This window comes from Plutella xylostella, chromosome 12, assembly GCF_932276165.1.
Source record: "Plutella xylostella chromosome 12, ilPluXylo3.1, whole genome shotgun sequence".
Lineage (NCBI taxonomy): Eukaryota > Metazoa > Arthropoda > Insecta > Lepidoptera > Plutellidae > Plutella > Plutella xylostella.
The window spans coordinates 1481902-1496420 of record NC_063992.1 but is presented as its reverse complement, the minus strand read 5'-3'; the positions used below and the strand labels follow the sequence as shown (position 1 = coordinate 1496420).

Below are 14519 nucleotides of genomic sequence, written 5' to 3'. Positions count from 1 at the left end.
TCTTGGAGGTGTGGAGGCTAAAAGACCTCTATCCCTCTATCCTATTTTCACAACTTAATGAGTTCTTAAGCCCCAGTCCAGACGAAAGCGGGTGGATCGGTAGCACGCACGCCGCCGCACGCACGTGTATTATTTACTGTATTTCGGAGATTTATCTTGCATTACAGTAGTTACAGTAGAGCTTGCCACCGCCGCCGCGCCGCCGCCGCGCCGGCGCCGGTGCTGCCGCTCGCATCGCATCGAGCACCGCTAGCATTGCGGCCTTAGAAGAATGAAAAAAATATACGTCAACGGCTGTGGCTGACGTCAATCATAATAAAGGTTTTTAATCTGTGACTAATTTGACATTCATTATTCTATGTTTCGTTTCGCCGTTTTCATTTTTCATTGTTTTCGTATTCGCTCGTAGTTTTGGGAAGTTTAGTTTTCTATAATTTAGACTATTTAAAGCTAGATTTTAGTGCCGAACGTTTGTTAATAATGCTGTCAGTAAATAGAATAGTATTCAGCAAAAACTTTAGCTATAAGAATTCCGTGAAACACAGAAACTTTTCCAACAAGAATCGAATCAAAGATGTGAACTACCAATATCTCCAACGGAGCAAAGTGCCTACGATGCATTTTCAGAAATCCCTACCGCGCCTCCCTGTGCCTGAACTGGGCAAGACCAGCGAACGCTACCTCAACGCGTTACGGCCTATATTGACCTCTCAACAGTATGAAGAGGCTGTAAAAAGAACCAATGACTTTATCAGTAACGAAGGGAAAGTACTCCAAGACAAACTGATCCTTAAGGACAAGGCCAACAAGCACACCAGTTACATTTCAGAGTACTGGTTTGATTTGTATTTGAGGGACCGTGCCCCGCTGCCTATCAACTACAATCCATTGATAGTATTCCAGAATGATGAGAGGCCGGAGTACAACAATCAGTTGCTGCGGGCTGCCAACTTGCTGACCAGTGCCGTGAGGTTCATGCTCTCACTGAGAGACCGAGTGTTGGAACCTGAGGTGTACCACATGAACCCTAAGAAAAGTAATACTCCGATGTTCAGGACTGTAACAGGGTTGTTGCCAGAAGCTGTATCTTGGTTTGTTGCTTCTCAATTTATTAGTAATGGTTGTAAGATGCCTTCAGATGTCTATGTCAAGCTGTTAACTTTGATGTTAAGGGCCCGTACAGGGTGACGTGCCGCGCCAATTTTGGGTTTTCAATGCTCTTCACACAGCACACGCAGTGACACGCACACATGTAAGTTTGCACAGTGGGTCGATAAACTTTTACTCGCCAACTTTATTGACAATTATGTTCAAGTACATTTTGGGTGATTTTAGGGTAAGTAAGTATAATTCTTACTTACACTGGTAGGAAAGAGTAGAAATTAATAGGGGTGCCACTTTACTCTATACTCGGAACCCGATTAGCTTTCTCAAACAAATGTGGTATTTACTTGTAGAAAGGTAACTACAAGTATTAAAGTGTAGATAATAAGTTTCGGGCATCCTCCAGCCAACTGAACCCCGACGACAAAGCAAAGTAAATACATAGTGTCGCAAAAGGGCTATACTAAGCCAAAAAGGGATGACTCAAGGGGTCATTCTGAACAACTTTTGTTCTACGAGATTTGCAAATTCGCGAAAAAAAATATTCGTTTTCCATGGTAAAAAGTCACATGTCCAACAAAGTTAATTTCCAAAACTCGTAGAGCAAAAGTTCAGAATGACCCCCTGTCTTACTCCTTTTTACCGGACTGCCGAAAGAGGAGGGTAATGTTTTTTGATTGTATGTATGTATGTTTGTCTGTTTCTTTGTTCCCTCCTGTAGCCTAAACGGCTTGATAGATTTTGATGTATGAGGTATTGTTAGAAGCGTATTGATGGCGCGATGGTTATAGGCTATGTGACGTTCTATTAAAATGTACATAGCGCCCTCTAGAGGACATAACGTGATGATCGAAAAAATAATAATTCAACTTTGCCGTGTAAGGTATCAAATGAAAGGGCTTGATTTTCACATTATAAAAATATGCATATTGAAGGTATTTAAATAACAACACCAAAATTATTGAAATAAAAAATGATCATGAACTACTGACGTAAAATTTCATAAAATAAAAACAACTAAAAAGTTACAAATAAAAAAATACAATTATAAACAAACGAAAAACCCGACTGTACGCTAAAAACATGAAAACAAGTCCCAATGTTAATGGAAAGTATCGCAGGCGGGGACCAACTTGACCGCCACTCAAGGCCGTTTTCTAAGTAACATTCAGCTAAATGGTGAACCCTCTGCCTACGATACTTTCCATTAACATTGGGACTTGTTTTCATATTTTTAGCGTGCAGTCGGGTTTTTTGTTTGTTTATAATTTGTTTAGTACTATATACCGCTTTTTCAATACCTGTAAGTAAGTAATATTTTTTGGTAGCAGCATAATATTTTTAATTAATTTTAGGGTTTCGAACGTCAAAAGAAAAAAAGCAACCGTTATAGGATCTCTTTGTTGTCCGTCTGTCACCGCCCTTTTTCTCAGAAACGGGTAAAGATATCAAGCTGATATTTCACATAGATGGGGAGTAACCCAAAAAAAATATTATGGTACTCCCTGTCCCACACAAGTAAATTGGGGCTTATATTTTTTCCAGTTATTTTGATGTGTATCCTTTTTTTTCTTTATTGTTTTGTATAAGTATGTGTTTGTTTTCTTTAAATCTGTATTTTTTTTGTTGTTGCTGTCTATGTGTCGAATAAATGTATCTTTATCTTCAAGTCACGCTGTCTATCGTTTGTTTTTTTTGTGGCTACTGTTTATAGAAGAAATTCCGTCATTGACAATTTTACGTTACGAATTTATTTTTATTTATTTTATTTTTATTTTTACATTTTCGTGGAGAACCAACAGCATTTTGTTAATAAATAATTATTACTTATGAACACATAACAACTTGATGCCATTAACAGAATGAACTTAGTAAACCCAGTAAACCTAACACATCCAGAGGAAAAATAAAATCTCTTTCTCTCTCTCTGAAAAACATACTTAATAGCCCAAACTCGATGCTTTTAGCTATTAACATCTTTGAAATAAAATTGAGCCACCACCGTGTTACTGCCCTCATCAGATCCTCACGAGACCATACCTCAACCAGCACCAAGAGACTGTATTTTTGATCCCTAACCTAATGTTCGTGCGTATTGTCATCACTTAGATCCATTCGCTATATTCCTGCTCCTCATCAGACCTTTACGAGACTGTAATGTCACGAGAATATTGCACACTATCTAATTTAATTTAATGTATTGAATATACTGGAAGAATTATGCTTCCTCAATTTCAAATCAAATTATGTTGGTGTCATAAAAGTTGAAAAAGTGCAATGACAACCAATGTGCAGTGATTTTGTATCTGTACACGATAAGATCGCGAGCTGTCAGTGCTGCCTAAACCGACGTGACCCTTCTTTGGAGGCCAGCGGCCAACTGAGTCAAACGTCACTTGTGTTTATGATTTTATAACACAGAAAGCCGCCATAGATATTTGTATGAAGATTTGAGGGAAAAAAATTGCTCAAGTTTGGGATTAATTTACACAAAATAAGTGTATGTTTATTAAAAAACAAGGTATTTAGCGCCTAGTCCAAGCCTTTAACTTTATAATTTGATAAGAATCATATGAAAATTCTTGATGATTACGACACAGTTGTTACAATACGGGAGTGGTTTTTCGTCATATTCTGAATTTAATTTACAGTTATCCATAAGCATTTACTTAAATTCGAATGATTCAGCACCTAGCTAGACTCTTCGACTACCGGTGTGATTTTTTTCAAGGCTGTAGAGCATCATTTACTACATAATTCTATGACAATGCCAACCCTCGATTACCTATTGCTGACCCTTAATGATAAAAACTGATATGCTTACAAAATCATTTATAAATAACTAATCTTTAACTATTCAAAGCAGGTTCATTGAATTTATTAATTTAAATACAAGGGAGTATTTAATTTGCAAATTAATACTGGCATACAAAGGTGTTTAATATTGTGTCCATTTGAACCCCACAATTTTCTGCTACACAAGTATTATGCAGCACTTTTAAGCACACTCACTTCTTTTTAAAATTATTAATCACATCTCTGTAATTAATATTTCCAGGTATGGTGCATATTTATTCAAAGCATTCCCGCTAGACATGAGTCAGTTTGATGGGCTGTTTGGAGCCACTCGCATTCCTAAACTGAACAAAGACCTCATCTTCAGGGATCCCAACAGTAAACACGTTCTTGTGCAACGGAAGGGACATTTCTATGCCTTTGATGTCTTGGACTCTGATGGTAATTGTGAAGGGCAACAGCAATGGGTGATTGTAACATGCTGCTTTTTTGTGTAACATTATTGAGAGATATAAATGGAGACAGTATACAGTATACTTACATTAAATGTAAAGCTTCCCTAATAATCAATTTAATTATTGCTTTTGCAGGAAACCTGTTATCACCGACAGAACTACTAGCCAACCTAAAGCACATTATGGATGATAACAGTCCAGTGTCCGAGCATCCTTTAGGAGTGTTAACTTGCCAAAACCGGGACGAGTGGGCGAGACAGAGAACACATTTAGAAGAGACCGGCAATACAGAGGCGCTAAACAAGATAGATTCAGCCATATTCAACTTGATATTGGATGAAGAGACAATCCTTGATGATAAACATTCTATTTTGAAGCAATATTTGCATGCTGATGGCACTAATAGGTATTATTATTTATTTTTACGATTATACCTATCTGTCTATGTGTATTATGATTATGAAATATGATAATATTAAGAATGCTATATTTTAATCTCTTCTTATCATGTTATAGAAGGGCACAGACATATTTGTATAACTCCCTAACAAAATAATAATAATAATTAAAGTCTGTTTTTTAATCTCAGATACTAAATTGTCAGATTCTGAACGATTCATCAACATTCTATTGTCCCGCGATCAAGTTAAGTATCGTTCTATTGGTGGGACTATCAACTGTTGATGAACCGTTCAAAATCTGTCAATTTAATATTTGAGATAAAAAAAACAGACTGTAGGTAACAAGCCTATTTTTGCGCGTATTAGTAAAATAATCTAGAACCTTCTCCAACCTTCCAGATGGTTCGACAAGTCGTTCAGCCTCATAGTAACAAAAGACGGTGTATCCGGCATCAACTTCGAGCACTCGTGGGGCGACGGCGTGGCGGTGCTGCGGTTCTTCCAAGATATTTATGCGGAGACCACGAAGAAACCGTTTCTGAACCCTGAGAGTCGGCCCGCTGGGAGTAATGTTACTGCTAGGAGGCTTGGTAAGTTTTTGTGATTATATTTTGCTAGCTTGGTAAGTAATAGGTAAGCTAGTTTTCTTGTAAATCTAATAACTGGCTAAATGGTTACACTGTATGTTTAGAATGCGTTTTTCGCTACATCCTGTATATTGTATTAGAATGTAGCAACGCCCTACAGACGCCGCTTTGACCTATAAAAAGATTCAGTCAAGTTGTGGCACTCTTTTTTCAGAGAATGTTAGCAAATTATGGTGGTGATGGTGATGTCTGCGTTTTCATCAACTGCATAGGTATATTTACATTTTCTGTATTTTTTATCATTTGTCTCCGATTTATATGACGACACAATATGCAGGGAGGGTCGCTGCAGCTGCAGCGCATTATCGTATAAAATAAATTTAAAGACTTGCACTACGATCTGAAATACGTAATACGATCCTTTGTAGGTACCTACCTATTACCTAAAATTCCATTTAAACCATTCCAGAGTTCAAGCTAGACGACAAGTCGAAGCGCTTCGTGAACAAAGCTCGCTCCGAATACAAGGAGTGGTGCGATTCACTAAGCATCGACTACATCCTGTACGAGCAGCTCACGAAGGAGGCATGCAAGAAGTACCAAGTCAGCCCGGACTGCGTCATGCAGTTGGGTTTTCAAGTAAGTAAAATTACATCTAAACTATTCCAGAGTTCACGTTAAGCATTGTATCCACTTGAGCATACTCGGGCGAATGAGCGGCTTTTATTCGCCCGAGCATGCTCAAGTGGAGACGCCTGAGCACGCTCATGCTCGGGCGAATGAGCGGCTTTTATTCGCCCGAGCATGCTCAAGTGGATACAAGGCATTAGACAACAAGTCGAAGCACTTCGTAAACCAAGCTCGGTCACAATACAAGGAGTGGTGCGATTCACTAAGCATTGACTACATCCTGTACGAGCAGCTCACGAAGGAGGCATGCAAGAAGTACCAAGTCAGCCCGGACTGCGTCATGCAGTTGGGTTTTCAAGTAAGTAAAATTACATCTAAACTATTCCAGAGTTCACGTTAAGCATTGTATCCACTTGAGCAGTGTTTTTCAACCTTTTTCATGACGCGACCCCCCTGATATAAAAAAATATTTCGCGACCCCCTTGACCCTTTCGGTTTTTTATCATGTAGGTATGTATGTGTATGTTACAGTATTCCCAATATTCATTCCATACGACGTATTTATGGTCTCCATGATTAGAATTCGAAGTACATACTTACCGGATTTAAAAACACATTATTTTACAATTACATACATCGGATACGTGTCGCCATACGGTACATACCTACGTACGGTGGCCTGCGCCGAAAAGTATACAGGCGGAGTTTTTAAAATAGCTGCCTGATGATGAAGGGACCAGCTACATCTGTTATAAATCCGGGGACGTGTTGTGTGTGATGTGTATAGCAGTGGTGTTTATGTGGATGTGCTTGAGCAGCATGTGAGGTTGAGATCGCTATTTTAAAAACTCCGCCTGTATACTTTTAGGCGCAGGCCACCGTACATGCTATTGCGACCCGGAATTTCTTTTCCGATATTAGCTTTTTCTTTCTTACTTTTTTGAGCATTTAAATATCTTGAATAAAAGTTTTCAAGGGTGAATTGAAAATAAAAAGACAAAATACCTGGCTTTACAAAAAAAAATACTTGTAGTCTTCGTCTTTGAACCAGGCAGGAAGGCCTCCCACGCTATTTTTGCCTATTCGTGGTCTATACTCGAGAACTCGTTTACCCCAATGGTTATCGGTTCTTCAGCAGATATGACCAGCACACTACCACTTCAGCTTGCATATTTTGACAGCTATGTCAGTAATTATAATCCTCTGACTGACGGAAAACCTCATTTCTGATACGATTTATCAGAGAAACCCCAAGCATAGCTCTCTCCACAGCACGCTGAGCGACTTTAAATCGGTGGAGTAGTCCTACCGTCAGTGTCCACGTCTCTGCACCATACGTCATCACTGGTTGAAATCTTTAGTCTTCGGGCTCTCAGGGATGGCCAAGGAGAATATGTGCTGACGAAGTTTTCCGAATGCAGCCCAACCCAGTTGGATGTGCCTTGCAGCCTCCTTGTCGAAGTTGCTTCTGCCTAGCCGAATAGTCAGCCCGAGGTAGACATATTCTTGCACAACTTCGATAGTGAGCATTGTACATGACTTTCGTCTTGTCCAAATTTATACCCCAATGCCTACACGTTGGGAAGCAGCATTTAGACCACTTCCATCATCCAGCTGAGTTCCTGCAGAGATTCTGCCATAATAACGATGTCGTCCGCGAAGCAGAGAAGTGTGACATGTACTCGCCATTCCACGTCCAGCGGTATCGCACAGACTCCTCAACTCCTCGATATAGCGCCAGTCGATTTGAAATCTCTGCAACGCTCTAAAATTGCCCATGTCTCGATGGAGTTGAAGGCGTTTTCTTAGTCCACAAAGGCTAGATACAGAAGCTAATTATACTCTTCGGTGTTCTGTGTAATCTGCCTTACTGTGTGGATGTGGTCTATTGTACTAAAACAGATCCACAATGAGATATTAAGAAAATTTTCAGTAAAAGTTTTTTTTGAAGTAAGAGTCTTTTTTCATAAATTAATACTAAATGTCTTTATTGTTTTTTTACTAAAGTTCCCAGTTTTTTCGCCCCTTGGCGACCCCCCTACAGAAGCTTCGCGACCCCCCAGGGGGTCGCGACCCACAGGTTGAAAAACACTGCACTTGAGCATACTCGGGCGAATGAGCGGCTTTTATTCGCCCGAGCATGCTCAAGTGGAGACGCCTGAGCACGCTCATGCTCGGGCGAATGAGCGGCTTTTATTCGCCCGAGCATGCTCAAGTGGATACAAGGCATTAGACAACAAGTCGAAGCACTTCGTAAACCAAGCTCGGTCACAATACAAGGAGTGGTGCGATTCACTGAGCATAGACTACATCCTGTACGAGCAGCTCACGAAGGAGGCATGCAAGAAGTACCAAGTCAGCCCGGACTGCGTCATGCAGTTGGGCTTTCAGGTGAGAAATTACAATACATATTAATGCATTCAATACTTTGTTAAATTTAAATTTCGCAATGTATACCATCTATTTATTTATCATGGCGAGCTGATTTTCCGCATTTCCCCTCTAAGGTGGGCCATTATGCGTGAAATACCTATGGGGTGACTAGCTAAAGGGTTTTTCAATAAGGGCGGGTAGATTTTGAAACGAAATTAAACAAGCTGCGTATGAGGTATCAACAATTTTTTTTATTTATTTAAAAGGCCCATATATGCCATTAAGTATGGAAGATAACATCATTTAAATGCCCGCCTCGGCTTCACACAGTGGCACGGATCCGAGTGGTCCAATTTTCAATGTCTTTTCCGCATAGATCCGCCTGAATTTGAGCGATGGCATGTGCTATGTTCGCCTTCAGGACATTGGTGGATTGTGGTTTATTTGCATAGACCTGCGACTTCAAAAAACCCCACAAGAAAAAGTCTAGCGGGGTTAAATCGCATGACCTTGGTGGCCAATACACATCACCCCTGCGAGAGATAACCTTAGTCTCAGATCGCTCATGCAGAATGTCAATCGTTGCGTCCGCTGTGTGGCAAGTAGCGCCATCCTGCTGAAACCACATGTCGTCTAGGTCCATATGGTTCAATAAAAAATTGGTTATCATCTAAAGAGTCGACTGTGAAGGGCCACCACGTCTACCGTAAAATGGGCGCAATGCACGCAACGTTTGCACTAACGAACACTTATTTTGATAATAAAGTTTTATCATTTGTACGCGCTGTTCAATCGTGTAACCTGCCATGGTGATTTGGCATAAGCAACTAAATAATAAGCAAAAGATTTGACAATTGTCACCATTACAAAATGGCCGCCACGGGCCGCCAAAATCTACCCGCGCCAATTGAAAAACCCTTTATTAAGCTTACGCCAGAAAGCCAGTAGACGTAGTAGTTAGACGAAAAGTCGAAGCACTTCGTGAACAAAGCCCGGACAGAATACAAGGAGTGGTGCGATTCACTGAGCATCGACTACATCCTGTACGAGCAGCTCACGAAGGAGGCATGCAAGAAGTACCAAGTCAGCCCGGACTGCGTCATGCAGTTGGGCTTTCAGGTAAATAAACGTCATTTATAACCCGAAAGTTTTCCAATTTATTTACATGTTTATTGAGACAGTAGCCATAGCTAGCCAGGTAGCCAGGACCTAACTATATTAAAAATGTACTTAGGTGTGTTACTCATCCAGCATCTATTATGTATTTACTGTACAGTGTACATACAAGAACTTCACTAAGGTGAACCATTGGTCAGTCAGATTAGCGGCAGTGGCTTACTGCCCAGTGCCCAAGTATGGAACAGTTGATACGCGTGACTTGATGAGACTCCCGTCTTTACAACTCCGGCTTACGTACACCTAAAGCCGCGTACAGACCGGCCCAACGAACGCCCAACGATGGATATTTATCATACATAATACAGGGCAGATTGCAGCAACGAAGGTCAACGAAACCCGTTCGTTGGCGTTCGTTGGGCCGGTCTGTACGTGGCTTTATCGTATCGGCGACATACATAAGGTGAACCGTGGCGAAAAGATTGGCGTTGGCTCACTGCCCACCACGTACAGAACAGTTGATACGCCTCACTTGAAGAGACTATTATCTGGCTTATGTTAAACTAAGAAAAAGGTTCCTTTGCTTAGGTTTAAATATCTGCCGTCACATAAAGTACGAAGGTCCAGCCGCCATTTTTCTATTCATATTTCTTGGTAGGCATATTTTGTGTTAACCTTTTCACCAATTTTTTTTTCTAACACCCTGTATAACAACAACAACCTGCTCCTCCCCAGGCGGCCTACCACCTGCTGCGCGGCGGCTACGCGGGCACGTACGAGTCGTGCAGCACCTCCGCGTTCAAGCACGGCCGCACCGAGACCATGAGGCCCTGCACTGATAAGACTAAGGTATGTTGACTGGAAGAGATTGCTTATTAGCATGGCCGGACTGAGACCATGAGACCCTGCACTGATCAGACTAAGGTAAGGAGTGTTGACTGAAACAGATTGCTACGATGATACCTTGCACTGATAAGACTAAGGTAATCTTCTTGCGTGTCAGTGTCGTGAAACTCGTGAATGCTATAATTTTTTTAAGATAAAAAATAAGACATATTGATGGCATTAGGCCTACCACCTGCTCTGCGGCGGCTACGCGGGCACGTACGAGTCGTGCAGCACCTCCGCCTTCAAGCACGGCCGCACCGAGACCATGAGGCCCTGCACTGATAAGACTAAGGTATGTTGACTGGAAGAGATTGCTTATATCGTGGCACCTACGGGCTGGACTGAGACTATGAGACCTTGCACTGATAAGACTAAGGTAATCTTGTTCGTGTTGTGAATGCTAGCTATAATTTTTGCCAAACCAAAAATAAGCAACTTTAATAGTATTCTGGTTGGCCTGGAGGAAATCTTCCCAAGTGTGATCAATGTGGATACTATGGTTAGAAGAATGAGTGTTGCCTGGATGAGATTGCTTATACTATAATGGCACCTACGAGTCGTGCAGCACCTCTGCCTTCAAGCACGGCCGCACCGAGACCATGAGACCCTGCACTGATCAGACTAAGGTAATACCGGTCATAAAGTCTGGGGCGCAAAGGGTAAACATGTCTAAACGTCGTCGTTATAGTTATGTGAAGCCGAGGAAAGTGGAGGGAAGATAGCGAAGTGGAAGTGAGGAAAGGAATTATTGGAAAGCTATGTTGAGAGGAAGGGAGTGTATACCCATTATTATATGTAATACTTACTGTGCTTTTTGCAAAACCTCACTCGACTAATCATTGTACTTTACACCACCACCAATAAATGACCTCCCTCCTACATCATTCCAGGCGTTCTGCGACGGTCTCCACATGAACTCTTCATCCAAGGACGAGCTGCGAGCGCTCATGGCGGACTGCTCGGTCTACCACAGCGAGCTGGTCAAGCAGGCTGCTATGGGGCAAGGTATGATATCGATCATATTATACGGTGAGAGGAAAACGGTTTTTTACGCCTTTGCCTCTGAGGAGTGGCAGTGAGCTAGTGAAACATGCTGCTATGTGGCAAGGTACGGTCAATCTTGTTACAATGCACAGAAAATGATTTTTAAATCCACTTTGAGGTACCGCAGCCAGCTTTAAATGTTATTAAAATGCGCTGAAAACGTTTTTTAATTCACTTTGGAGCAGCATTAAGACAAAGGACGAGCTGCGAGCGCTCATGGCGGACTGCTCGGTCTACCACAGCGAGCTGGTGAAGCAGGCTGCTATGGGACAAGGTATAGTTGGAGTTAGATGTTATTAGAATGAGGGGAAAACGCTTTTATATCGGCTTTGAGGTGCGGTAGTGAGCTACAAAAACAAGCTGCTATGGGACAAGGTACAGTTGGAATAACATGCTATTATGATGAGAGGAAAACGGTTTTAATAACGCCTGGTGGAGGTGCGGCAGTGAGCTAACTAGCTGGTCAAACAAGCTATGGGATAAGGCACATAGATTTAACTCTTATTAGAATGCATACAAAACACATTTTTGCGTCTTTTGTGCGGCAGCGAGCTGGTCAAACAAGCTGCTATGGGGAAGGTACATGAAGAAATAGGTACATAAATGTTATTACATTGTGCTGAAAACGCTTTTTAATCCACTTTGGAGCAGCATAAGCCAAAGGACGAGCTGCGAGCACCACCACAGCGAGCTGGTGAAACAGGCTGCTATGGGACAAGGTACAGTTGGAATTACATGTTATTACAAATATAACAATGAGAGGAAACCGCTTTTTTGTGCCTTTGAGGTGCGGGCTGAGGTGCGGGTGGAATATGGCCAGTAATAATATAATATGGCGCACCAATGACGTCGCTTTTCTGTATCGATTTTTAAAATGAGGTAAAACAAGAATTGTTAAAAAAAAACCCTTGAGTCACCCACCTGAACCACCCCGTTTCGCCTTACTATAAGTAGTGGAACTTACAGTACTTTGGCAATACCTGTATACCGACCTATACAGAAGCGAGCCAGCAATAGATTAAATTATTTGTGATTAAATATTTGGTGCAGGTCTGCAGTAACAACCAAATCACTAAATCAGTTACTAAAACTTCAAATCATTTTTCCCCAGGTTTCGACCGCCACATGTTTGCGCTAAAGAAGATAGCCGAAGAGAACAACCTGCCCGTCCCCGCTCTCTTCGACTCATATGAGTACAAGTTCCTCAACAAGTCTATACTGAGTACGAGTACACTGTCCTCACCGAGCGTGCTGGCTGGAGGGTTTGGCCCAGTAGCTCAAGACGGGTTCGGTATTGGGTGAGAATTGTTTTGTTATTATTACTTACATACTTTTCTATTCATTACGAGGGTTGAATGCTTAGGATAAGTAGACCTAAGTCTAGGGTTAGTCACCATGGTGAGAGGATTGTCCATGCAGTCAGATTAGTCGTCAGTCGCCAACTGCCCAGGGTGCGCCCGACGTATAAGTAGGTAAGAAAGGAGCCTCCTTGAGTGATGGTACTTTATAGACAATTCGGCGCACTCTGAGCAGTCAGAGCTCTAGTGTCTCGTGTTTGTCACCGATATGTTTAGAAGAAGTAGAACCTAATAACGTAACCTATCCAAACCTATACCACCTTATTATAAAACGTAGACTAATTGTACTTAGTTCTGTTTTATAACTGGTAAAGTTAAGAGATTTCATACAGATCGGTAGTCAGAACTAACTTTAGTCTTCGTTTTATAATAGAAGGGAAGATAGAGAGCTTCAGCATTAATTAATAATGTTATTTCTTTTATTTCCAGATACTCAGCGTTTGCTGACAAGCTGGGCGCCGCAGTCACCAGCTACAAGCAGCATAACTGTAGCACGCAGTATGTTGAAGCTCTGCATAAGTCTTTCGAAGACATTAGGAAACTACTCTCAGGGTGAATTACAGGGCACAATAATTCAAAAATATGGACCTTAAAGCTATTTTCATGGAACCTAAATAGCTTATTGGTTTATAGACTTTATTTTCGTTCTTAATATTTAAGAGTTCTACTATTGTCTGCTTTATACAATGCATACCAAAATGGGCTTTAAAATGTAATTTATAAGTGTCCTTTTAGAACACTGTGCAGAAAGCTAGAATTGGTAGATTTTCCTATTAAATAAGTATAATTAATGGTGTATTTTTAAGGAAAAAGTTGAATATTTATTGCAGTTGTTGTTTATTCAAGAAACGTCCATTGAAAATTAAGTGCCTTACTCATAATCGTAACTGAATGCATGCATACTTTTATATTGTACACAAATATGCATTTTTATTTACAAAATATAATCATAATATTTTATCTGTTTGTATTTTTACACTGTTAAACATTTCCGAAATATATTATTCTTATACTCAGCTTGTAGTTTAAATTATTATTTATGGTAAATCTTATAATTACTTATACAGTATTATATATATACTCATAAAAATATGTTTTTTTAGACATAAAATCTAGTCAAAGGTGAAGCAGGAACCAAACCAACAAACCTACTCTAATAAGTAAGTAACCCACCCCACGCTTCCAGATAAGCTCTACATTAAGTGGATTGGATGAAAAGGTAATTAGGTAGGTAATACATTGATAAAACAGGTCACCACTAGCTGTATGTATACCTAATGCAATCAACCCAACGTTTTACTCGATGAAGATACAGTGATACTATAGAAGTTCCTACAGATATACAGTATACTTACTAACCTACCTATAACTTCAAGCCTGATTTATAGTTTAGAATACCTAGACCTAGTTCTATGGTTGAAGCTTTATAATGCCGATGCCGCCCTAGTGCCCTACCCTAAAGTGTCATTTCAATAATAGCCCCTTTTAGTTGTGTACGCATGAATAGACCCGCCACTTTGCTCAAAGAGCCCGACAGAACTGACACGAGCAGAGATATCGATTTTCTCAACTGTTTTGTAAGCTGGACCGTATTCATAGTTTGGGTAAGGAGTTCTTGCGATGGAACCTTGTCGAATTGATGCCCAAAGCAATGCGGTCGATATTGTATTGTATGTGTAGTGTTGCGGTACAGAGTGTAGAATAGCGCGACTACGAGATACCTACGCTACGTCATAAATCATAACGGCAGCCATTATCAACTTACGG

At 40.8% G+C, this 14519-nt stretch overlaps 1 protein-coding gene across 1 annotated transcript; it reads left to right on the top strand.

Annotated features, from left to right (window-relative positions):
* The first annotated feature begins 357 nt into the window (after positions 1 to 357).
* LOC105390237 (carnitine O-palmitoyltransferase 2, mitochondrial) lies at positions 358 to 13766 on the top strand. The gene is made up of 9 exons (XM_038119204.2): positions 358 to 1091; positions 4163 to 4341; positions 4491 to 4761; positions 5156 to 5346; positions 5813 to 5982; positions 10198 to 10311; positions 11241 to 11355; positions 12506 to 12692; positions 13182 to 13766. Exons 1-9 carry the CDS (start codon positions 481 to 483, stop codon positions 13306 to 13308), a joined length of 1965 nt encoding a protein of 654 aa, XP_037975132.2. The 5' UTR covers positions 358 to 480; the 3' UTR covers positions 13309 to 13766.
* The last annotated feature ends 753 nt before the right edge of the window (positions 13767 to 14519 follow it).